Genomic DNA, 22,919 nt, shown 5'->3' on the forward strand with positions numbered 1-22,919 from the left:
AGAAGTTTAGGAAGACTACTGATTTCTCTATTTAAATATGTAACTGTGTGTGTGTGTGATGTTGGCGTTGATTCTCCTGTGAATGCTTGATGGTATTCTCTTAGAGTTCTCTCTAGCTTAGTTTCCTTTCTACCCTAACTTTGAGGATTCTTTTTGTACTTGAGCTGTTCCTTTCTTAAATCTTAGGCTGAAAAAAGAACACGAAAATTCCCTACTTATTTTGTTGGTCCAAATACTTTATAATATCATCCTTATTAAGTCATTCCATTTAAACGATCAGTTTTGCTGGCATAACGACCGTGGGCTTCTGATTTTACTGGTAAAGAAAACTCCCTGGTTGTAGAGAATTACTTCTGTAAATCCAAGTCAGAACTTTAGCCCAAGTGACTTCTTGAGGACGAGATGGAAAACATGTCAGAGGTGCTATTTGAACCCAGGTATTTCTAAACATCCACTATCCACTATTTTTGTTGTTGTTGTTCATTTATTTGCATCATGTATAGCTCTTTGGATTGAAGGGTTTCTTGTCAAAAAAGACTAGAGTGGTTTTCCATTTCCATCTCCAATTCATTTTACAGATGAGGAAACTGAGAGAAAGAGGATTAAATGACTTACCCAGAGTCACACAACTAATAAATATTTGAGGCCAGATTTAAACTCAGGAGGATGAGTCTTCCTGACTTCAGGCTGGTGCTCTATCCACTGTCTATGCCACCTAGCTGCCCTTATTATTCATTATTGGATCCTTACATGTAATTGGGCAAAATGGCTTCTAGCATATTCCTCCATCTCCTCAACTTATTAAGAATTCTCATTATTTCCATTATTGTTACTGGTAATATGATCTTCCTTTTTTAAATTGAACTAATTAATGGTTTATCTACCTTCTTGGTATTTTTTAAATAACTAATTTTCTCTACTTTTAAAGTTTTTGTTGATCTATTCTTTGGCTTCCAGAAAGAAAACCAAATCACTATCCCTGTGAGCATCTCACATTCTAATGAGGAAGCTCAGATACAAATAACTTTGTATAAACATTGTATAGACAGCCCAAACTGAAGGTAGTCTCTAAGGAAGGAACTGGAGGTATTGAGAGAATGGGAGAGGCCTCTTGCACAAGATTCAAGTTGAGCTGAGTCTGAAAGAAATATGAGAGGCAGAAGTGAAGAGGGGGAATATGCCAACAATGAATGATAGCCCATAAAGAGGTCTGGAATCAGGATATGGAATTTAGGGCACAAGGACAGCAAGTAGGCCAGTATAACTAGATCACAGAGTACCTTGTGGGGACCAAGATATAAGAAGATGGAAAAGATGGTGAGGGTCCAGGTTGTGATGGGATTTAAATATCAATTTGGGGGCAGCTGGGTAGCTCTGTGAATTGAGAGTCAGGCCTTGAGACGGGAGGTCCTGGGTTCAAATCTGACCTCAGACACTTCCTAGCTGTGTGACCCTGGGCAAGTCACTTGACCCCCATTGCCTAGCCCTGACCACTCTTCGGCCTTGGAGCCAATGCACAGTATTGACTCCAAGATGGAAGGTAAGGGTTTAAAAAAATAAATAAATACCAATTTGGAGGACTAGGATAGGAGTGCTAGGCCTGGTGTCTGGAAGACTCATCCTATAGGGATTGGAAAGAGAGACCCCTTTTTTGGAATTCTACAATGATGGACAGCAGCTGAATGAACATTGAGGATAGCAAAGGATTGTGGGAGAGAACCCTTGGCTGGGGAAGATTCTGGGGAGCCCCAGGGTCTTGGGATTCAGGAGGGTGAGCTGGAAAGTTCACTTCTGAGGGGCTGAGGGATTCCCCAAAGCCACTAGAAGACCTAGACTTCCTGCCTTTGACTCCAGAAGCTATATTCTCTTAAGGAAACCATTCCACTACTTCTTCTACTTGCCATCAAGATCTGTTTCTGATGAGGGGCTGAAAGGACTCAACACCTTGAGCTCAGCCCTCCTGCTTTTCCTGGTCTCTTCTACCCTTCCATGAACTGTTTTAGGATTTAGCTTAGGGATAAAGAGAGCAGATGGAAAAGGGGCTAAGTCCTTTGAGGCTTAGACTCCTTCCTCTTGATTCAGCTGCTGGGAGGGGGGTGATAACTTGGCAGGGCAACCTACTCCCATTTTCCCCCAACACATTTTCCCTTTCCCTTTCAAAAATAAAGCCTTAGTTAAATCAGATCTGGGTTTGGCCTAATTTCTTTTTTTTTTTTTAAATATATTTTATTTGATCATTTCCAAGCATTATTCGTTAAAGACATAGATCATTTTCTTTTCCTCCCCCCCACCCCCCATAGCCGACGCGTAAGTCCACTGGGCATTACATGTTTTCTTGATTTGAACCCATTGCTTTGTTGATAGTATTTGCATTAGAGTGTTCATTTAGAGTCTATCCTCTGTCATGTCCCCTCAACCTCTGTATTCAGGCAGTTGCTTTTTCTCAGTGTTTCCACTCCCATAGTTTATCCTTTGCTTATGAATGGTGTTTTTTTTCTCCTGGATCCCTGAAAGTTGTTCAGGGACATTACACCGCCCCTAATGGAGAAGTCCATTACGTTCGATTATACCACAGTGTATCAGTCTCTGTGTACAATGTTCTCCTGGTTCTGCTCCTCTCGCTCTGCATCACTTCCTGGAGGTTGTTCCAGTCTCCATGGAACTTCTCCACTTTATTATTCCTTTTAGCACAATAGTATTCCATCACCAACATATACCACAGTTTGTTCAGCCATTCCCCAATTGATGGGCTTCCCCTCGTTTTCCAGTTTTGGGCCACCACAAAGAGCGCAGCTATGAATATTTTTGTACAAGTCTTTGTGTCCATTATCTCTTTGGGGTACAGACCCATGGCCTAATTTCTTAACAAGAGGGGTGTTGGAGGATTGAGGTGTCTGTGGCAAAACCAGTCTTGGTCAGTTACCATCTCCATAGAGGAAGGTTGACTAAAAACCTTGCTCTGAACAGCTGAAAGGGAAACAGACATCTTTTCCTTCAGCTTGTGCCCACATTAGTGATTAAGGGATATCGTCTGTTAAAATGTCCCTGGTGAAGAGAGACAGAAAGCCTCCTTCTGTCTCTAGAAATTCCCTGACGCTCTTGTGACAGTTAACCTTAGGGAGGGAAAGATCTTGTTATCCACTCTCCACCAACAGCTTATGCCTCAATCTCCCTATTTATCCATCACCAGTCGCTCCACCCAACTGTGCCACTGGTGATTACATCTTTCCAGTGGGACACAACCATCCTACCCTCTCAGTTAAAAGAAGGAAGCCTCCTTTTTTGTAATTCTAAGTTCAGATCTGGCCTCAGACACTTTCTAGTTGTATGCCCCTGGGCAAGTCACTTAAATGTCTTTGTCCCAGTTTCCTCATCTATAAAGTGAGCTGGAGAAGGAAACAGCAAATCCTTGCACTATCTCCACCAAGACTATCCCAAGAGGAGTCATAAAGAGTTGGACGCAACTGAAACCAACTAATCATTTGCAAAACAAATTTAATAGGGAGTTTTTTGAGCTGTCAGTGATATGGTCAGATATGTGCTTCAAGAAAATAACTTTGGTAGCAAAATTTGAGATGATTTGGAATGCAGGGAGACTTAAAGCAGGGTGACCAATCAAAGAGAGAAGAGTCTGAGATGGACCATTGGGAAATATCTAGGATTAGTGAGCATGACATAGTGAAAGATTCAGCAAAGAAGACTGAGGAAGAGTTGTCAAATGGGTGGGATGAGAGAGAACCCAGGGGAGGGGGGGAAGGGGAAGCAGGGCCATGAAATCTCTTCAGGAGGAAGGGCTATCAGCAATGTTGAAGGCAGGAAAAGACTGTAAGATCTCATCATGATGTGATCATTTGAAGTTCTGAAGAGCAGTGTCAGCTGAATGATGAAATCAGAAGCCACTTTGCCGAGAGCATAGAAATGCGTGAAAGAAAAGGAGTTATAGGCACCACCATCACAAACATTTTTCTCACTAACAGTTCATCTGAGAAGTGGAGGAAAGACAGGGAATTGTAGACTATGGGCACGGTTGGTGAATGCATCAGTTGTGCTTTTTAAAGGATGAGAGATAGATATTGGACATTAGAGAGAAAATGGAAATGATAGTGGGAATAATCTGTTGGAGAAGATGAGAAGGAATAGGTACTGGAGATATTAAAAAGGCTAAAAGCATTCATTCCCAGTTCTCAGAATTCAATTGAATAGGGGACATAGTAAGCAAATGATTATTTGTAAACAATCTACATAAAAGATCAATTGGAAATGGGAAATAATTGGTAAAGACACTAGCATTAAAAGGGACCAGCATAGGGCTTGGATGTGATTTTGTGTGTTATTTTATTTGGGACTTGAAGGAAATCAGGGAAGCTTGGAGGCAGAAATGTAAAGGTAGGGAGTTCCAGGAATAGGGGACAACCAGTAAAAATGCCCTGAGAACACAAGAACACTCAGGAACTCTTTTTCTTTACGTTGCTATTGTGGCTCTTATACTTCTTACATTTTGTTAAAAATGTGCAAATATTTTAAATCATGAATTGCATACTCTACATGAGTTCTTAAATGATCTTTCTTTATCTTCTTTTCAGATGAGCTTTTTTAAATAGTAGATAAACTACAATTCCTAATTGTTCTTTTGACTTTGTTCTATTTTTTCCCCTTGGAATCCTTAAATTGATGTGTTCTGTTGGATCCATTTAATCTTTCGAAGCTTATGCTACTTAGTGACGTGTTCCCATCCTCTGTTCTAAGTTACTTATTATTTTCCTAAGTTCTTCTATCTCTTAGTTTCATCTTTTGTCTCTTCTCTCAACTTTCCCAATATTTCATTCATGTACATTCTTGGAGTCCTCGAGGTCAAGTCATTCTTATGGTCTGAGGCTCTACTTATGTCCACTGTGCAATTATTCTCTGCTATTTTCTCTTCACCATTTCTTAATCCATTACTGCATTTCTTCCTTATTCAAGGAGTTTTCTAATGCCCTGTGCCTTTCGTTCTAGTTTGTAGATTGTTCCAGACTCTTTCTCTTCTCAAATGTGATGGCTAGGATAAAATTCCATTCCCCACTTCAATGTCATAGAACAGAAGAGAATACTGATGCCTTAGGGTTATGCCTTGCTATCCCACCATTGCTATCTTCACATGTGCCTAAACTGGAGACATCCAGGAAACCATCAAAAGATGGAAGAGGTGACGAGGGAAGGGGTCCTTGGAGCCCTCCACTCCCATAATGGAGCCAAATCTGAAGCTTCAGAATCAGAAGGGTAGGAAATTTGGGATATGATATTCTTTTGACCATGTCAGGATGAGGGAGTCAATAACAGTATTAGAAGAAGCTTTTCCCATGACTTCCTATTTTGTGAATCCTGAGTTAATCTTCAGGTCATGAATAAGCTCAGCTCTGGCTTTTCATAGGGAAGGGTAGAGAGAGACCTCTTTCTATGGTCTTAAATGGTTTTTATCTTTGAAATCACAGGAATGAAAGTGGAATGCCAATTAGAGTAGGGAACTGAGACTTCAAGCATGAAAGATTAAAAGTATAGATTACAGGTGGAGGAGGACATGGAATCCCAGAAAAAATCCCAGAAGAAAAAAGAGAAAAGCAATCCTGAAGAATTTGGAGGTAGTTGGGGCATTGTCAGCTGTTAAGTAGGGAAAGATTAGACCTGAGTTATAATGTAAAGCATCTATCCATTCCCCAGGCAAAGCATTCTATTTAGATAATTATAATTTACATGTTTTTGTTTTTGCTTTCTACCCTACCCTTCCAGTCAAGCCTAATTTTACTTCTCTGCAATTTTCAATCTACATTCTGGGGAAGAGAAGAGCAAACTTAATTCCTATCCATATCAATTCTTCAAATGCTTGGAGAAAGAAAGGAAACTGACTGAATAATTCTCAAATCTTTAAAATATCAGACTTAATATTGAGCAGTGCACTTTTACCTTAGCTCTTATGACCCTGAATTTCTATTTATATTTGAGAAGATTTTTAAAAAATATATTTCTGTTCTTTTTTTTTTACAAATCAAATTAACCACTAGTCAAAACAAGCCTTTTGAGGTTATTCTGTTATTTTTCATAAATAGCCAACTTTTCATGAACTCATTTGGAATTTTCTTAACAAAGATACTGTAGTGATTTGCCATCACATTTTACAGATGAGAAAATTGGGCCAAACAGGGCTTAATGACATGCCTGGGGTAACATAGCTAATAAGTGTCTGATGTCATATTTGAACTCATAAAGATGAATCTTCCTGACTCCAAATCTGTCACTTTATTCATTGTACCACCTAGCTGCCAAAATGTAACCAGGAATAGTCATCTACACCTGTAATCTACTTCTATATCTATATCTAATCTACATCTACACATTCTAGCTACTAAAGAGGCAGAAGAGGTGAATTTCTAGAACTTAGAAACTCTGAGATGCAATAGGTTTAAAACTTTTCAGAAGTTCACACTAAATCCAGCATTAATATGATAACCCTCCAGGGATGATGGTGGGGAGGCTACACCAGGCTGCCCAAAGAGGGTTGGATTGACTTATGCCAGAAATAGAGCAGGCCAACATTCCCTTGCTGATAGGAATTGGACCTGTGAGTTGCCCTAAGACTCCATGCTGGGATAAGATAAGGGGTCTCAGTCCTAATATTTTTGTCATTCTAAAGGAGGAATTTGAAGCACTAGGAAATTGACGGGAAGATATTTAGATCATTGAGTCATTGCTGGATGGCCATGCAACCAGAGCCAATGTGCCTTGGACATCCTTGGTGCCATAGCTGACAATGATGGTAGAACCCTGGGAAAGGAAAGAAGGAACTAGAAAAGCCTGGGAAATTTTCTACATGATGCTGGAGGCCATCATACCCCAACCAGCTGACAAGGTCACGGTCCAAGGAAGGAAGGTCTGCAAAGCAGAACCCAGAATGAGGGCCCCCTGCTGATCCCCCTCTATGACTTCTCTCCCCAAATTTTCCCCACTAATGGACTTGTTATGATTATTATTCTCTCCCCAATACAGGAGAAATAATATAAGAGCAAATGCTTATAGGACCAATAAATATATATCCTACTTTAAGCCCCTGATGTTTTTACCCCCAAAGATTGCAATTACAGAATTAAAGCCCAAAGATTACTGCCCATGATCCCTCCTTTCTCAAGCACAAGGCATGATCCAAGGCCCTACAATAATCATTGGCCAAAAGCTTGAGTACTATAATGAATCTCTCCCTACAGTTATTACACTCCAATGAATTTGTTGATGAACAGAAGCCAAGCAGCATTGCTAGGCACTTCAAAGTAACACAAGAAAAACAGAACTTGTAAATTGAGGAAAACCCCAAAACTGGTCTGCTTTAAGTCCTCACACCTAGATACGAAGATGTCTTGTTGTTCATCTCCCAAGCAATTATGATGGATAGTGAAAGCTGACCAAAAGCACAATGATTCTCTCAGCAGGTGAAGGGGTGCTAACCTACAAATGGCTTTATTCACGTTAATCATATCTATCACAGAGTGTTGTTGAAACCTAGTAAATGATAAAAGAATTCTTTGTTGTAACAACATCACAAGAGTGTTTAGGTGATTTGATACTATTCAACCAAATTGTAGAATGTCACACATGTAGAAGATTGATTGTGTGTCAAAGAAGCATGTACCAAAAAACCTATATAATAAACGAACCATGATACTATGGCAGAGCGCTGTGTGTGATGACTGCACATGTGGGTTGAATGCACGGTGTGTCTCATCTCCTTATTCCGACTGTGACATCATATCTGAGCAGAGAGACCTTGGATCCTCAGAGGGGCCACTGGATGGACCCCTATAACATGATGCCTTTATAATAGTCCATCCCTAGTTGGGATTTGAAGCTGAATGACTAGCAATAAGTAACCCTGAATTCTCTAATGCATTTCCTTCTCATTTCTATTGACAGGAGTCAACAAGTATAAGGTCCATGATGTCGTCTAACCTCATTATGGAGCTGAGCACCATGATCCCAACTCATTCTGAAATGCTCCAAAATCATTCTGACCAGCCTTCTGGGAACAGTACCTCACATAACAGCACAAATGATGCTTTCGATGAGTTTGTGAGATGCCTTACCCTGTTCACGTGCATTTGTGGAGTAATAGGGAATGGAATTGTTCTCTGGCTTCTTAGTTTCCACATTAAAAGAACACCCTTCTCATTCTATGTCCTCAGTTTAGCCGCCAGTGATTTTACCTACCTCTTCTTGGAAGTCATTTGGGTAATCAATTACCTGCTATATCGTCCGATGTTCCAAAATATTGTCAATTTATTAACAAACATGGGTCTACATGTCACTTTCACAGTTGGTCTGGGCCTATTGGCATCAATCAGCAGTCAGCGCTGTCTTTCTATTCTCTTCCCAATATGGTACCGAAATCATCACCCAAAGAGGGGGCCTATGGTAGTGTGCGGCATACTTTGGCTTATGTCTCTTCTACTAAATCCACCCAAGGTTTACTACTGTGTGGTAAGGATGGAAGAGCTGCCTCCTTCTGGCTGTGACCTAATGAGTAAATTATCAGGGACACTGATGCTTTCGATGCTCATATTAATGACTTTGTCCAGCCTGATTCTCTTCATCCGAGTCTTGTGGAGTGCCAAGAGATATAAGCCCAAAAAACTGGTCATTCTCATCCTGCTGACGGTCTCTGTGTTTCTCCTCTGTGCTGTCCCTCATGGCATCAATCACTCGGTTTTCAATTGGAGAGCGATGTACAACCACACCTTCCATGAGATCTCCTACTTCCTGTCTTGTGTGAACAGCAGTGCCAACCCCCTCATTTACTTCTTTATCGGGAGCCTCAAACATCAGAGACTGAAGGAGCCCCTCAGGGTGGTTCTCCAGAGAGCCCTGAGAGATGACAGTGACCTGACTGAAGACAGAGGGACTTCATCCAGAACAGATACCACATTGGATGCTCCATCATGAACCTGCGTGACTTGCTGCAGAGACTTTGAAAGGAGGGACTCTGTTTCTGAGGATTCTTTTCTTCAGCTTAACCCTAGTCCGAGCCTTTTCCTCACAAGAAAAGCAAATAAAACTTTCCTTCTTATTCAACCAATCAATGAGCTTATTCAGTGTCTACTATATGCCAGATACTATGCTGGTTCTAGGGATCCAAAGGAAAAAAAAGCAGGCAAGCCTTGCCTTCGAGCAGCTTATATTTTATTAGGTCAGGCAGACATGTGTGTAGATATATCTGTATATGTATATGTCTCTACATATGTATGTAGATACAAAACAGATGCGACAGAAATAAATAAATGCAAATTTGGGGAAGAAAAGGCACCAGCAGCTGGTAGGATCAGGCAAGATCTTATAGAAGCTGCTGCCTAGATGAATCTTGAAGGAAACTAGGAATTCCAAGAAGGGAAGTTGAGGAGGAAGTACATTCAACATATAGGGAAGAGCCAGGGCGGAGTCAGAGATACCAGGTATAGCGTATGATCTGTGGGAGTGATGAGGAAATGAATTCCAAGAATGGGAGGAGGCAGTACAAAGGCAGGGGAGAGGGCGATGCACCGTCATGGGTGACATAGAATGAATACGGGAGTTTGATTCCCAAGAGAGTCTGGAAAGGGCAGGAAGCCGATAGGATCATAGATCTATAACTGGCCAGGACTTGAGAGACCAGCTGGCCCAGTGCCCTCTCTAGATACCTTATTTATGTGTTGATGCACGTACTAGATAGACTACGAAGGACGCGGAATCCTAATGAAGTGATCGGTTCGTGAAGTTAGTTCATTAGAAGTTAGATTGAAGTTAGTGACTTGTCCAGGGTCACAAGGGAATGTCAGCAGTTGGGTAAGTGAAGTGGAGGCATGCATGTCTGTGTTTTCATATTTGATCTCCCTGGAGGCGACTTTCTCTTTGATGGCTGAAGTGTTTGTTTGTTTTCTCTCATCTGAATCCTGGACGGTGGTAGAGTATCTAGAGAGCCAAGACTCTGGATACCATCCTCTTGCCTATGGAGCAGAAGCCCAGGCAAGCTGCAAATGATCTCAACAGAAGGATGAGATGAATAATACATGTTGATATTAATTGTTATGGCGATCATATTTATAAGATGCAATGATTGATGTTAATAATTGATAACAATAGCTAGGCTTTATATACCCCTTTACATTTCACAAAGGTCATTCCTTAGGTTATCCCATTTTATCTGTACAACAGCTTAGAGGACTCAGGTGCTTTTGTTATCTGCATTACAGAGGAGGAAACTGAGGCTTAGAAAAGTTAAGGGAAGAGCTTGCTCATACAGCTAATAAGGATATATAAAATGGGAGATGCCGAGAATGGAAGTGACTGGTCCAAGGCCATACGTGGAGGAGTTAGCACATTAGAGACTCAAACCAAATCCATATATCTTATCATGAGGAAAAATGAAGACGTTTCTGGGCTTATCTCTGAAATGGAAGGAAAGGAAGAGCCGGCCTGCTCTCATCTCTGCTTTCACATTTCCTCAAACTTGTCCCTGTCCCGTGCCCCAGTGGGCTTGGTGGATGTACAGGCATTCCTTCTCCCATCACCGTCTTCCCCCATCATGGCTTCAATATATCATGAATCAACGTGCGAAATGAAATGGGGAGTTTTGGAGGTTTCGCAGAAGGTGCAGAAGACGCGTTAAGGTCAGCAGACGACACAGAAGGAGTTTAGTTCTTCGGTCTATGGCCAAATACTTGTCCCCAATTTTACAATAAAAAGAAAAGGAAAAACAGTGCAACTTTCTTCTCTGCTATGAGGGGAGGCCTGAAAAAATATCCTGCTAACCCGGGTCAAGGGGCGCCACACGGAAGGCACACCCAGCCTTTTGTGTTCAGACCTGAAAGGCACGGAGGGGGCCAGAAAGAGCGTATATTGGGGGATCTGGAGTAGATCGAAGGGCGCATTCAGTGAAGAAAAGAAAACCTGGACTTTTCCTTGATGGTTTTTGTGTGTTTTCACAGCTGCTGGCAATAGATCTGTCAAGCTTATGTCGCCAGAACTCTCCCTCTCCCACTCTAAATGCACCCCGTTCTAGCACCCGACTCCTAGAGCATTAGAACATGGAACAGGGCTCCAAGAGCTCCAGGGCTCCATGGAGGACTCCGCTAGGGACTTGCCGTCATTCCTGTCAAGAGCAGCGCTAAAGCCTATGTTGTTGCGAGCGCTTGTTCCTACGTTTTCATCCCTCTCGTTGATTGACATATTAAAATGTTTGGGAAAACCAATAGGGATGTCAGCCTCCTTTTTCGCTTATTGTCAAGTCGTCTCTCTTCCTTGCCAGTCACGGGAGGGAAAGAGAGATCCCAACATGGAGAATGAGTGTGGGAGTGAGTGAAGAAAGTTGTGTGCCAGGACGGCGTCGGGCTGGGGTTCGAGGAGAAATCCTCAAAATAAGCTCTGGTCTAAGGGAGCTCGCAGTCTGATGGCGAGAGAATGTATAAGAGAAGTCAGTGACAGCAGAGCCCGTGGAAAGGGCTGCAGGCTCTAATAGTTGAACAGCCAGACTGGTGGCAAGAGCCTGCGCTCACTCCTCAAGGAGCTGGAAATCCCCTGAGCAGAACTCGCGGCCAGCGGGCGGTCCGAGCCAGAGGACCTTGGGCGGCGGTGGAGGCCCCCACTGACTCCCAGCTCACCCAAGAGGTGGAGCGGCCAGATCTGTCTTGACATTGGGCCACGGAGGATTAGAAATAAGGAGAAAGGGTCCAGAGGCGATGGTGACCTTGATTTAAGTCCAAATGTGGATTCCTTGTCGGTATGCAATGATATCTGGGTAGGGACATATGTATGCATACGTTACATCCACTTCAACATGAGCAGCAGAACAGGAAGAGTTTTCTACAAGGCCTGGCTTTGGGGGGGCAAAGGGGGACGGGAAAGGCTCGAAAGGCTCAATTCCTCTTAACCAGAGAGGACCAAGGGCAGACAGTGCTCCACGGGCAGCCTCACTCGCACCTCGTCTCCTCAGAAAGAACTTACACACGGCTGAGGAGCTCCTAGTTAGGAGTTGATCTTACACGTCCTTACAGGAAGCTCTTCACTTTTCTGCTGAACTGATGGATCCAAAGAGTTTGAGGAATTGGTCTTTTTTCTTGCCCAGAAGATGCGCCGCCAATCCTTAAGGTAGACAAATGCGTCCTTGTTAACCACTGGACCAACGAGTTCATTGTGTGCGCGGCATCTGCTTTACTTGGGAAACCTTTGGCAGGAGAGAGAAGCCATGTTAGTGTAGACGTCCAAAGCTCTATGTAAATGGCTAAACTGCCTCTACAATGACTTGCTCATCACCAGCTTTGCACTTATGTGGCAGGCTAATGAGGCATCCTGGTTCTCCAGTGTTAGAGGTCCAGACACAGGACAGCCACATGAGAAGCCTTCTGGCCGTTCTGGGTTAGTTGGCAAATAAGTCCGATTTCTCTGAGACTTGGCTAATGAATATGGAAGTAAATGAGTATAAGAAAGAGAAATATTTAGGAGCTCTGACCTTCTGAGCTTCATTTCATACTTATTTTGTGCCCAAAAGGGGGACACGTCAGTATATGTGCACTCATAGGCATGTGTGTGTACATGTGTACATATATGAGTATACATGTGTGTGCGTGTGTGTATTATTAGAAATAATAATGTACTCTGGTATGTAGCTCATTAAAAACAACTTAACGTTATGTAAGGGCCAGGATGTAAGGGGTTAAAATGGAAGGGTTGGACTAAATTATTATTCAAGAGTGTGGTGGCCAGGAAATATTACTCAACTCCAAATGATCTTTTATGGCAATTTATTACAAAAGGAGAAAGAGTGAAAGGAAGAAAACCAAAGAGAGAGAGAGAGGATAGAGTAAGATATCTAACCTAACACACCAGGCATTTTGCTCCGGCCCCTGGCTCAACCCAGGCAGGGCTAATTAGTCCTCAGCCTTGAGCTGAGGGCCCAGTGCTGAATAAGCCAGGGCTGCAGCCATGAGGCCTCTGTCAAGAGGGGAGGCCAGTCCCTCCATACAATCCAGTCAGCCTTTTTCACTCACCCAGGTGGTAGTTCAGGGGGAGAGATTGAAGAACAGTCTCACCAAGTCCAGGGTCTCAGGTCCAGGAAGCAGATTCTTCACCAGCCTCCAACTTGAACCTGGAACTCCAAAGAATGAAGAAAGACCTCACAGGAAGTTGTAACTCCTTTTAAAGACGCTTCTTTGCATCACTTCCTGTGCCTTCCTCTACTTTTACGTGGATCAATTATAGTCTATGGTTTTGCTTAGGACTGCCTGGGGGCAGTCAGTGGTTTCTGATCCGTTACCCACTATTACACATGTGGGTCACAGAGCTCCCCCACTCAAGTGTAAGTGGGGTGTATATGCTTCTGGTGATTAAAAAATCTAAAAATGGGCAGAGGAGAGTAAATCCCATCTTCACAGTTATGAATATTCAAGCTATTTGTAGTTTTGAGGGGTGGGGGGGGGAGGTCGACCCTGCCATAGTCCTCCCAGTCTCACACCTTGGCTCTGCCCCAAAACACTTTTCAGAATATTTATAGCCATCTTGAACATGGAAAAGATCATAATATGTTAGGATGGACATTGCAGAAGAGCCACCATTGAGCTCCTTCTGGGTTCCTTCCCCTTATGAGTTCCTCTTGGAGGCTGTAACATCATGATGTCCTGTATTACCTTAACTCTTTGTGGATCGAGATTTTCTCCCACAATAAGACACGTTTCTCTACACCAGTTTAAGTAAAAAGGTGAAAAAGAAATGGGGTTGTTACCATTATGCAAAGATGTAGCAATAGCATCAATGAATGAATATGACACCACCAGCAATAGGAAGAGAGAGCCCTCCCTGAATGGGGGAAACACCAGCACCTGAATATTCCAGCTGGGGGGGGGGGTCCTGGGGCTCAGCATTCAAGATCCCATTCAGGAAAGTCCCAGGGAAAAGAATAGGGAAGATCCTGGAGTAAGATATATCCCAGGCATCCAGGCAAAGCACGAGGCCCGCCAGAGCATCACAGACAAGCCTAAAGCACCCTTGATTCACCCACCATTGATTAAGTTGGTACAATTCCAGTGGCTTCTCCACCTGGGTATGCAGGACCAGCAGCATTGTTCAACCCCCCAGCCACTATCTCTGCAGCCTTTTGGTCTATCTTTCACATGTTTCTTAACTCAAACTTTAGCCTCTCTCTTTAAGTCAGTAGGTCCGAACCCTCCAACTCAAGTTTGCACACCTGGAGGCTTGGATCCTTTTTACTAGTCCTCCAGAAAAGGCATCCATTGACACCCTCTATTCCCAGATGAAGGGCCTGCCTGATCCGTGTGCCGTATCTGAGCCAGCATACGTCCCCTGGCCAGTTCTCCTGTAACCATTCCGTAGCTGTTGCCTTTGGGGCATCATGATGATGTGGAACACACTCAGGACAGAGAAGGGAGTGGCCACCCGGGTGTGTAGCCTGTGTTCCTGGGGGACCTGCTCTCCTGCGCCCCCACTGTGCTAGGGCTGCCTCTCCGGCGTCAGTGGTGCCATCAGGGTTGTCCTTGGCACTGGCTATCTTTGCTACTTGCTCCACATAAGGATGATACTTACGTACTTCAGAGTCGACCTGCCCACGAGCATCTACAGGAAAAACAGATGTGTTTGTGTTTGAAGACATTTCCCAGATTTTCTCCCTCCAACTTATCCCAAATTTCTCAGCCACGAATGTCCCATTTCTGATTTTTCCATTTTGGCATTCAAGTAGTTCATCCATTTGCTACGCCCGTAAATCAGCGAAAACATGGCACTGTTTCTCGTTTCTAATTAATAGCTCGACGTAGAACTATTCATTTAGCTACCTGCTGCCTACTTTGTCCCTGTCCCAGGACTTTCCAGGGTGACTCTAGTGTGAGGACTCCATGACACGGCCTTCCTGTGTCCAACTTGTCCGACACACTTAGCGGTTCCACCAGGACACCAAGCACTTTTTTTAGAATGAGCTTGAAGGCTGACATGAGAATCTATGTCTGCATGTATTTGTTTGGGATCTAAAACTTGACCATTTATTGGACCAATAGAGGCTCTTTCCATGCAAGGTTGAAATACGTCTTTCCAGGTTTTGTTCTACTTCGAGTGTGCCATTTCTGTTTTGTTCTGCTAGCTTCTGGAGCATCTCCAATTTCGTGAGAGGCTGCAGCCCCCGTGACCCATGACACAATGGGGGACCTGACCTCAAAAGAGCTTCATGGTTTAAAGTCAATTGTTTGGTTTCTGCTAAGGCCCGACACGTAGCGAGTAACGGTGGTTCCAAAGGAACTAGCAGAAGGTACTTTCCTTGACCAAAATCCAAAGTGCTTCAGCCACAAACTCCAGGTGGCATCACGATCCTAAACAGACATTGGTATTTCCACAGACCCACCTCACATGGGCCACAAATCTAAAGAAGTTTGTCCTGCAGCTCTGAGTCTCCTCGAAGTCTTTGTTTCCATCTGGTCCTCGAGGAAGCTCATTTTTTTCCCTAATCACTTTATATAACGGCTGCAGTGGCTGGTAAATTTTAGTTTGAAAGCGACCTTGAATTTTCATGGGATCTATTTCCATTCCTTCCTGGGCCCATCTAGTAGTTCCTGTTTCACCTCTGGATCATCCATAAATTCCTGCTTTTATTACTGTCTCTGATTGCTTTGGTTATCTTTATTCCAGATCAAGATTTAGTCAAGCGGCCACCTTAGCAAGCGTATCAGAGACTCTTGAGTTACTTCCCGAATGTGTGTGTGTGACATAATTTATTCGTCACTAACTCATTAATCATATTTCAACAGTCAACTCACTTGGTCCTTTGGGAGATGAAATGTTCATTTTACAGCTCCATAACCCAAACAAGCCTATTGTTTCACAGGGCCAATCACTTTGCCCACTTAAAGTTTATTGTTAAAAGGGTTTTTTTCTTTAAACTTTCCCATACAGTAAGTACCCATTTTATAGTTTTCCTTTATTCCCTCTATTACTATTTTAGTCCTTAAATTTCAATGAAAAACAATTACAGGCACTCTCTCCTTTTCCTTGAATCAGAAAAGGGTTATCAAGTTTGAAAATACTTTGGGTTGCGCTTCATTATTAATACTACTTTCTTTTTGTCTTCATGACTCGCATTTCTTTTCTTTTTTTTTTTAAACCCTTACCTTCCATCTTGGAGTCAATACTGTGTATTGGCTCCAAGGCAGAAGAGTGGTAAGGGTAGGCAATGGGGGTCAAGTGACTTGCCCAGGGTCACCCAGCTGGGAAGTGTCTGAGGCTAGATTTGAATCTAGGACCTCCCGTCTCTAGGGCTAGCTCTCAATTCACTGAGCTACCCAGCTGCCCCCCATGACTCACATTTCTATATATTTGAAACATTTGAAACTTCCATATTCCATTCCATCCAATGGACTTTAATTAATTAAAGGCCCCACAACTTCAAATTGACTGATTAAAGTCCTTTAACAATCTGTTTCCTTCATATTCCAATGGAACATCCACTTACCTTCTTCTGGTTGCTTTTTCACCATCATTATTCAAATAAACTTAGTCTCAAAACATTTACTCTTTGCCCTTCAAAGCTCTGCTTAAAGCAGAATAGAACTTCCCATTTTGCCTTCTTACTGCTACTGACTAATAACTGATGGCATCTTTCTTTCACATTTTGATCTAACATTCTTCAGAGCTTTGCCCACTTTCCTTTTCGCCCCTTCTGTTTCCTCCTCTTTTACTCTCACCTAATCTGGCACCTCCTCTTTTACCCTTATTTCTAGTGCAGCAAGCAGAGGAGAGACAGCTTCACTTAATTAATTGTCGTTACTCATCGTCATTGGCCAAGTCCCACCTGATTTCTGGACTCGCCAAAAGGGGGTTGTTCTAGTCTGTATTTCTTTTTTCTGACTGCAATTTGGCATTTCCCATCAAGTGAAGAGTCATTCTTTTTCTATGTCGGTAACTATCATATATTCAGGAATGGGGACTTTTAGTGCTTCAGCCTTTTTCCCGGGCCCTAACTAATTTTCATTGTTAATTGCACTTGTGTGGAGTCATAGGAGCTCCTTTGCTAAATTTATGTGGATTCCCATTTATTAAGGAGGCCTCCTCCTGGGTCTAAATGAAAGCTGTGGCTATAGGAGTGGAATTATTTTTTCCAATACACACTCAGACTGATCTGGAGTCAGTAGTCCTGTCTTTTCACTTCACAGACTTTTACCTTCCCCGAGTCTCTCTGTAGAAGGGGTAGATCCGAGTCTCCCCTGCGGAACTTCCTCCCCAATTCTTTTCTTTATGCATCAGTTTCATTTTTGTCAATTCCTGCCTTCAGCAGAGCAACAAACTCTGATTCTTATTTAATGTTCGTTTTCCTCTTTTCTCCGACAGTAGATCATTTACCCTGTCATTGTGCTTACTCCTTCTCCATAGCGAGTTCATCCTCTCTGGCTTGTTCGCCCACTTTTCTATGAGCTGTCAGCACAGCCCATCCATCCCCTCCAGCTAACGCTTTGCATCTCCTTCCCACGATTCTAGGAATATTCTCAAGACATTCCAGAACTTGTCAAGATTCACCTTTTTACACTTTCCTTCCCCACTTCTCACACAGGCCCATACAATTAGCCCATTCTTTGGCAAGGGGGGACTAAGGCAGCTCTTCCCAAGCTGGCGCATCTTCTCTCTTTATTCAACCTTTGTGGGAAACGTTGTGTTGTAGAGCTAATCCCATCCTCATCACCAGTTTGTACCGCTCGATATTCCGTGTGCAGCTGCTTACCCTGAGTGTTCCTGGTTCGAGATTTGCTCCTACAACAAGACACGTCTCTGCCCACCATTTTAAAGTAAAAAGGTAAAAAGAAATGGGCAAAGATTCAGCAATCTAGCTTACAAGAGAAAGCACCAATGAATCCACAGAAAGCACCAATGAATCCACGGCCACCAGCAATAGGAAGAGAGAGCTAGGAGGAAAGAGACCTCTCTGAATGGGGGAAACACCAGCACCTGAATATTCCAGCTGGGGCGGGGGCCCAGGGCCCAGCATTCAAGGTGCCATTCAGGAAAATCCCAGGAAAAAGGGTTCTTTTCCATGCCTGAGACTCCCAAGGCCACATTCCAGAAGGGGCCTTTATGGACCTCAGAATAAAGATGGCATTTTGCCACTGTGGTCAGCATCATCACCTCCAGGGTCCCGGCAACCCGGCCGAGGCCCCAGAAGTGGCCAGACAAAGCATGTCCCCAAATTGAATCAACAGTCACGAAGACAACACATTCTGTGAGACAAGGTTGCTCTGGCCCAAGTACGGTTCTCTTCCAGGCAGTCAGAGACCTTGGGGAGCTGCTGAGGACTCTGGCCAACGTTCAGGGCAGCCCCAGGCTCTGCTGGTGAATGAGAGGGCCTTGAGATACAACAGGAAGAAGGACTCTGACTTTACTTTCACCCTTCAGGGGCAAAGACATGAACTTTCAATTGAAAAGAAAATCATGTGTGGATGAGTCTGGCCCGCATCATTCCTGGCTGATGGGAATGCAACGATTCCATCTAAGCAAGCATCAAGTTTGGCCACTCACTGCCCTTCTTCAGTTGGAGGGAAGCCCCCAGCCTGTGCTCTTCCCACTTTCCTGAGGGAAACAGCCTAGAACGTTTTAGGTTGGGAAAACCATTATTTCCTCAATATTCCTAGAAAAAGTTAAGTGAAATTCTGTGTTCTCACACTTGGAGACAGGAACCATCCAGGGAAGGTCATTGAAGAAGGAAGATTCCTTTCTTTCTGCGTAGGATGGAGGGCCACAAGACTCTGATCGCTTGGCTTCAAAATATCAGCATCAAGTAGACTCGGAAAGATGTGTGTACCTAGGAAGAGCCCTTCTCTTGCCCCTGAGAACGTGGGCCTGTCCTACATACCCTGCCGTGTATTCAGAGGAAATCTGGCTTCAGATGCCCAAGCTTGCTCTTTGGGTTGTCTTCAGTTTCTCTGCTGTGGTTCAAGACTAACCACAATGGTCACCTATTTAGAAAGCCTGATGCCAAATGGAGAGTGGGGCAAGAGGGAACAGGAAATGTGCACATCCTCTCTGGGCCTCTACAGCCCTAAATCGAGGTTTATCTGCCCTTGAAATGTCTCCTCTCTCAAGGTGGAGCTGCCATTTGCCGTGCCAGCTCAGCTTCCCTTCAGGATCTCTCAAGAGAGCATCAACAAAGAAGACACGGAAGCCATTCTCGGGGCTGTGACAGAGAGTGTTTACACCACACTTCTGGCAAAGTTGGTACTGAGCAGCCTGTGAGGAGACCAGCATGGGGGGGGGGGGGGTTATTTGTTCCCTGATTGGGAGAAAAGAAGTGATTGTAGAATTGGGACCGGGGAGACTACTTATTTTTATTTTTTCTGGCCAAAGAAGGGTTATAATAAAGGTCTCATGAGGTAATTTATCAAAGGCAGATATGTTGTAACTTCCTAAACCATATGTGGTTGTGTAATTAGAATTTTGCACCCCAGGACTCCATTTCCCAGAATCCCACTTTTGTCCTAACATTTTGGAGATAAAGTTTCCATACCCCCCCACCCCACCTCTCCCTCTCTTTCCCCCTGAACGTGCTGGGGAGGGAAAACTTCTCTTTACTCAGGCTTCTACTTTTGTTTCTTTATTTCCTCTACTTAAGTGATTGTTCATAATTCTTATATTTATATAGTACTTGGAGTTATTGGATATTAATTTTAATCTTACACAGAGCAATAATAGTTCAGAAGTGTCAGTACCTCATGCATTTTCTTCCTCAAACCCACATCCTAGGGAAATTAAGGAAGAAAAAGCCAGAAGGGCAAATGGCAAGGCTTCAGACTACATCGACATATTTATTTCTGTTTCTATCTATGTCTATATCCCTAACAATCTATCTCTATCTCCTCTATAGGGATACCTTATCTAGCCTATTCAAATAAGAGGAGCCAAAGTTCCTCTGATGCTCTACCTGTCTTCCAACCCCTACCAGGCAAGACCTGTGCCCCAGAGGGAAGATAGCAAAGGGTCCAGGTTTGGTTCTTCCATCTAGGGAAGTTGAAATACTTCTTGCTCCCCATTGCCAATTTCAGGCTCTCCTCCTTTCTCCATCACTTATTAACCTTTCTTTACATGAAATTCAAATCTGCTTCTCAATCAGATCCCTTGTGGTTGTTGTCAACAATTACCCCAGGTAACACCCCTGCTTTTCTCAAGGAGTTGAGTCCATCATTCACGATTGTCCTCTCCTCAATTCCAGTCTACTTACTGGGGGATTTCAACATATATATTGACTTTCCTTTAAATGTCCTCACCACCACAGCACTCAAACCTGCTCTTCCCTTGGGTTAGTTACTCCTCCAGTCCACCTTAGTCACACACAAAGATAGTCACTCTCTTGATCTTCCTACCACCCACATATCTACCATCAAAAATGTCAAAATTCCCTTATGTCAACATAATGTTAGCTTTCCCCTTCTCCCTTTGCCTTTCCTTCCCAAACTTTATTGTTCATCTGAATCCTGTCTTCCGACTTCTTGGATCCAAACCCTCTCTTCCAATTCTCTCCCAAATCATCTCCCATGCAATAGCCACTATCTCTTCTCTTACACATCTGGACATTTTGGTAAACAATTCAACTAAATTGTCCTCTTTTGGATCTCTTGCTCCATTATCATTTCCTGGAAATGACCCTTCACACCATTTGTGGAAAAGAAATAAATATACTAGCTACTTCTAAATCAGATTCTAATTAAGTATCCTTTTATACAAAACACAAAGCAATATTAAGAATGATTGCATGATGATTTCAGTTTCAAAATAATTTAAAAATTAAAGTTTAAAATTATAAAAAATTAAATTAAATTCAAGAATTAAAATACTTCTCATTTCCCTTAAATTCAACATTATTTCCCCCTTTTGGAGAATGAGATACTGATAATCTAAAACAACATCCTTTAATTTACTTTAACTGCTTATTTAATAATCACATCCACGCTCAAATGGATTGGACATTTCACACATATTAAGTATTATTTAAACATTTTTTCAGATTCCTTTAACTCTTGTGCACTTTCAGGATATGCTCCTTCTATATACATGCTAAATAATACTACTTTAAACCAAAAACATCACTTCCCAGTAAATGAATTTCTGTCCAGGGTAACAAGATCATATAGGTAAATCATTCCTACTGGCAACTTGAGCTCATTATTTATCTGCATGATTGTTTGAATGGGAAAACTTCTACATACCTTCCTCTTCAATTCCTACATATTTCAGAATTAACCTATCTAAGACTTTCCACCTTTCATGATCATAGAAAAGAGGGACATCACTAAAATAAGGGAGAAATGCTCCCTCATTTGGAATATTAATGCCAGGTAGAAGTGGGCAACGATGCACAGCCATGAACAGAACCTGCCAGGTATAAAACGGAATTTTCTTTCTAGGGAATCCAGAGTACCCTCTCAACCTTCCCATGATCCGGGACTATATCTTCAGTTACCAGAAGACACCCATAGGACTATTTGCATCACCCACCAATTTTCTCCATAACATTCCTTCCAAGTACTTTCCCATATAATTCAACTTCAAATGGCCATTTTCTCCAGTCAACATGTTTAGGGTTAAATATAAATATCTCCTGTTGTTAACAATTATTTCCATAAAAGCTAGCAGGCTCCACTGTTCCTTCCTAAATTCTCCTGATATCTTCTTGAGAAATAATTACATTCTGAACATATAATACTTTATGAAAAGCACTTTGGAAATTTTATTTTAAATCTTCCAATAAGCAGATATATTAAATCTCCTAATAAAATAAAACCCAATTGAGTTGAAGTCTTCCTACTCTAGTTAGATGTGAGGACTATCTTCTTCTTTCTGACTTTTCTAGCTCGCAGGTTAAAGTAATTGCCAACTTGAAAAGGGGCTTCACTCTCAGGGCAAGCACTACTAGAATTCCCAAGGGAATTAAAAAATCCAATTTCTGTTACTTGGTTTAGGGAAAAAATCTAAAAGGCAATGAATGAAAGGGAAAGCAAAAAGGATGCTTAGCCCAGTTCAGTAGTCCTCTGTGCCTTAGGGAAATCCTTCCCATTTTGGCTGTTGGGTTCCCTGCACAGATGCATTTTACATACTCCTTCAGGTTCCAAGAGGTAGGATGACCTTCATTTAGATTTTGGCTCCCTGGGAAATGCCTGAGATAATAGGACTGCAGAGATTCTGATTTAGTTGTCTTTTGATCCCCACTCTCACCTGTGGCTCCAAGAAAAGATTGCCTTTCCATCAGCTTTGCCCCAATCAACTCTCCTTTGGTCTTAGGCAAAAGATGCTTTGAAGAAAAACTTGGACTGTTCAATTAAAATGCTCAGGGTTTTGTTTGTTTTTTACCATTAATCACAAAGTATTTTCCCAAATATTTCTTGTCCATTTTCAAAAACCAGTCAGGTCTTCACCTTACCAAACTCAAATTAACTTTCTTATACTCCAGAACACATGCATGTTAATCAGGAAAGTTCTATGTTCTCTAAAGAGAATTATGTAAGAGCCCAACAACAACAACAAAAAAAGTGAAATTAGAGCACTCAAAAGACTTAATACTTAGAATAAAATGCATCTCATTAGTGGAATCATTAAAAAGCTAATTGCTGGGGATATATACTGTTTTCCACATTCACCAAGTCAAAAATGTAAGGAAAATACCAAGATATCAAGTCACGAATGCTGGGCCTTTCCTTTTTGGCTCCCTCTGGAGATCCTGATATTCAGATCACAAGTTCCTTTATTTTCAGGTTGGGGAGGAATTAATAGTTAGTACAACTTCAAACACCATCAGCTAATATTTAAATTGTAAGCTTTTAAGCTTATTCTAGAGAATCCTTCATTTAAGAAATACATTAAAATACAATGTAGATAAAACCCAGAACAAATCC

At 42.4% G+C, this 22,919-nt stretch overlaps 1 protein-coding gene across 1 annotated transcript in view; it reads left to right on the forward strand.

The window, feature by feature from the left end:
* Positions 1-11,246, forward strand: part of LOC100017147 (mas-related G-protein coupled receptor member D-like) — a 12,526-nt gene extending 1,280 nt beyond the window's left edge. Inside the window, exon 2 of the mRNA XM_007497775.2 lies at positions 7,939-11,246. Within this exon, the coding sequence (XP_007497837.1) occupies positions 7,960-8,964 (1,005 nt within the window). The 5' untranslated portion in view covers positions 7,939-7,959 and the 3' untranslated portion in view covers positions 8,965-11,246. The remainder of the gene's footprint in view (positions 1-7,938) is intronic.
* Positions 11,247-22,919: the final 11,673 nt, after the last annotated feature.

Source organism: Monodelphis domestica, chromosome 6 (assembly GCF_027887165.1).
Source record: "Monodelphis domestica isolate mMonDom1 chromosome 6, mMonDom1.pri, whole genome shotgun sequence".
NCBI classification, from domain to species: domain Eukaryota; kingdom Metazoa; phylum Chordata; class Mammalia; order Didelphimorphia; family Didelphidae; genus Monodelphis; species Monodelphis domestica.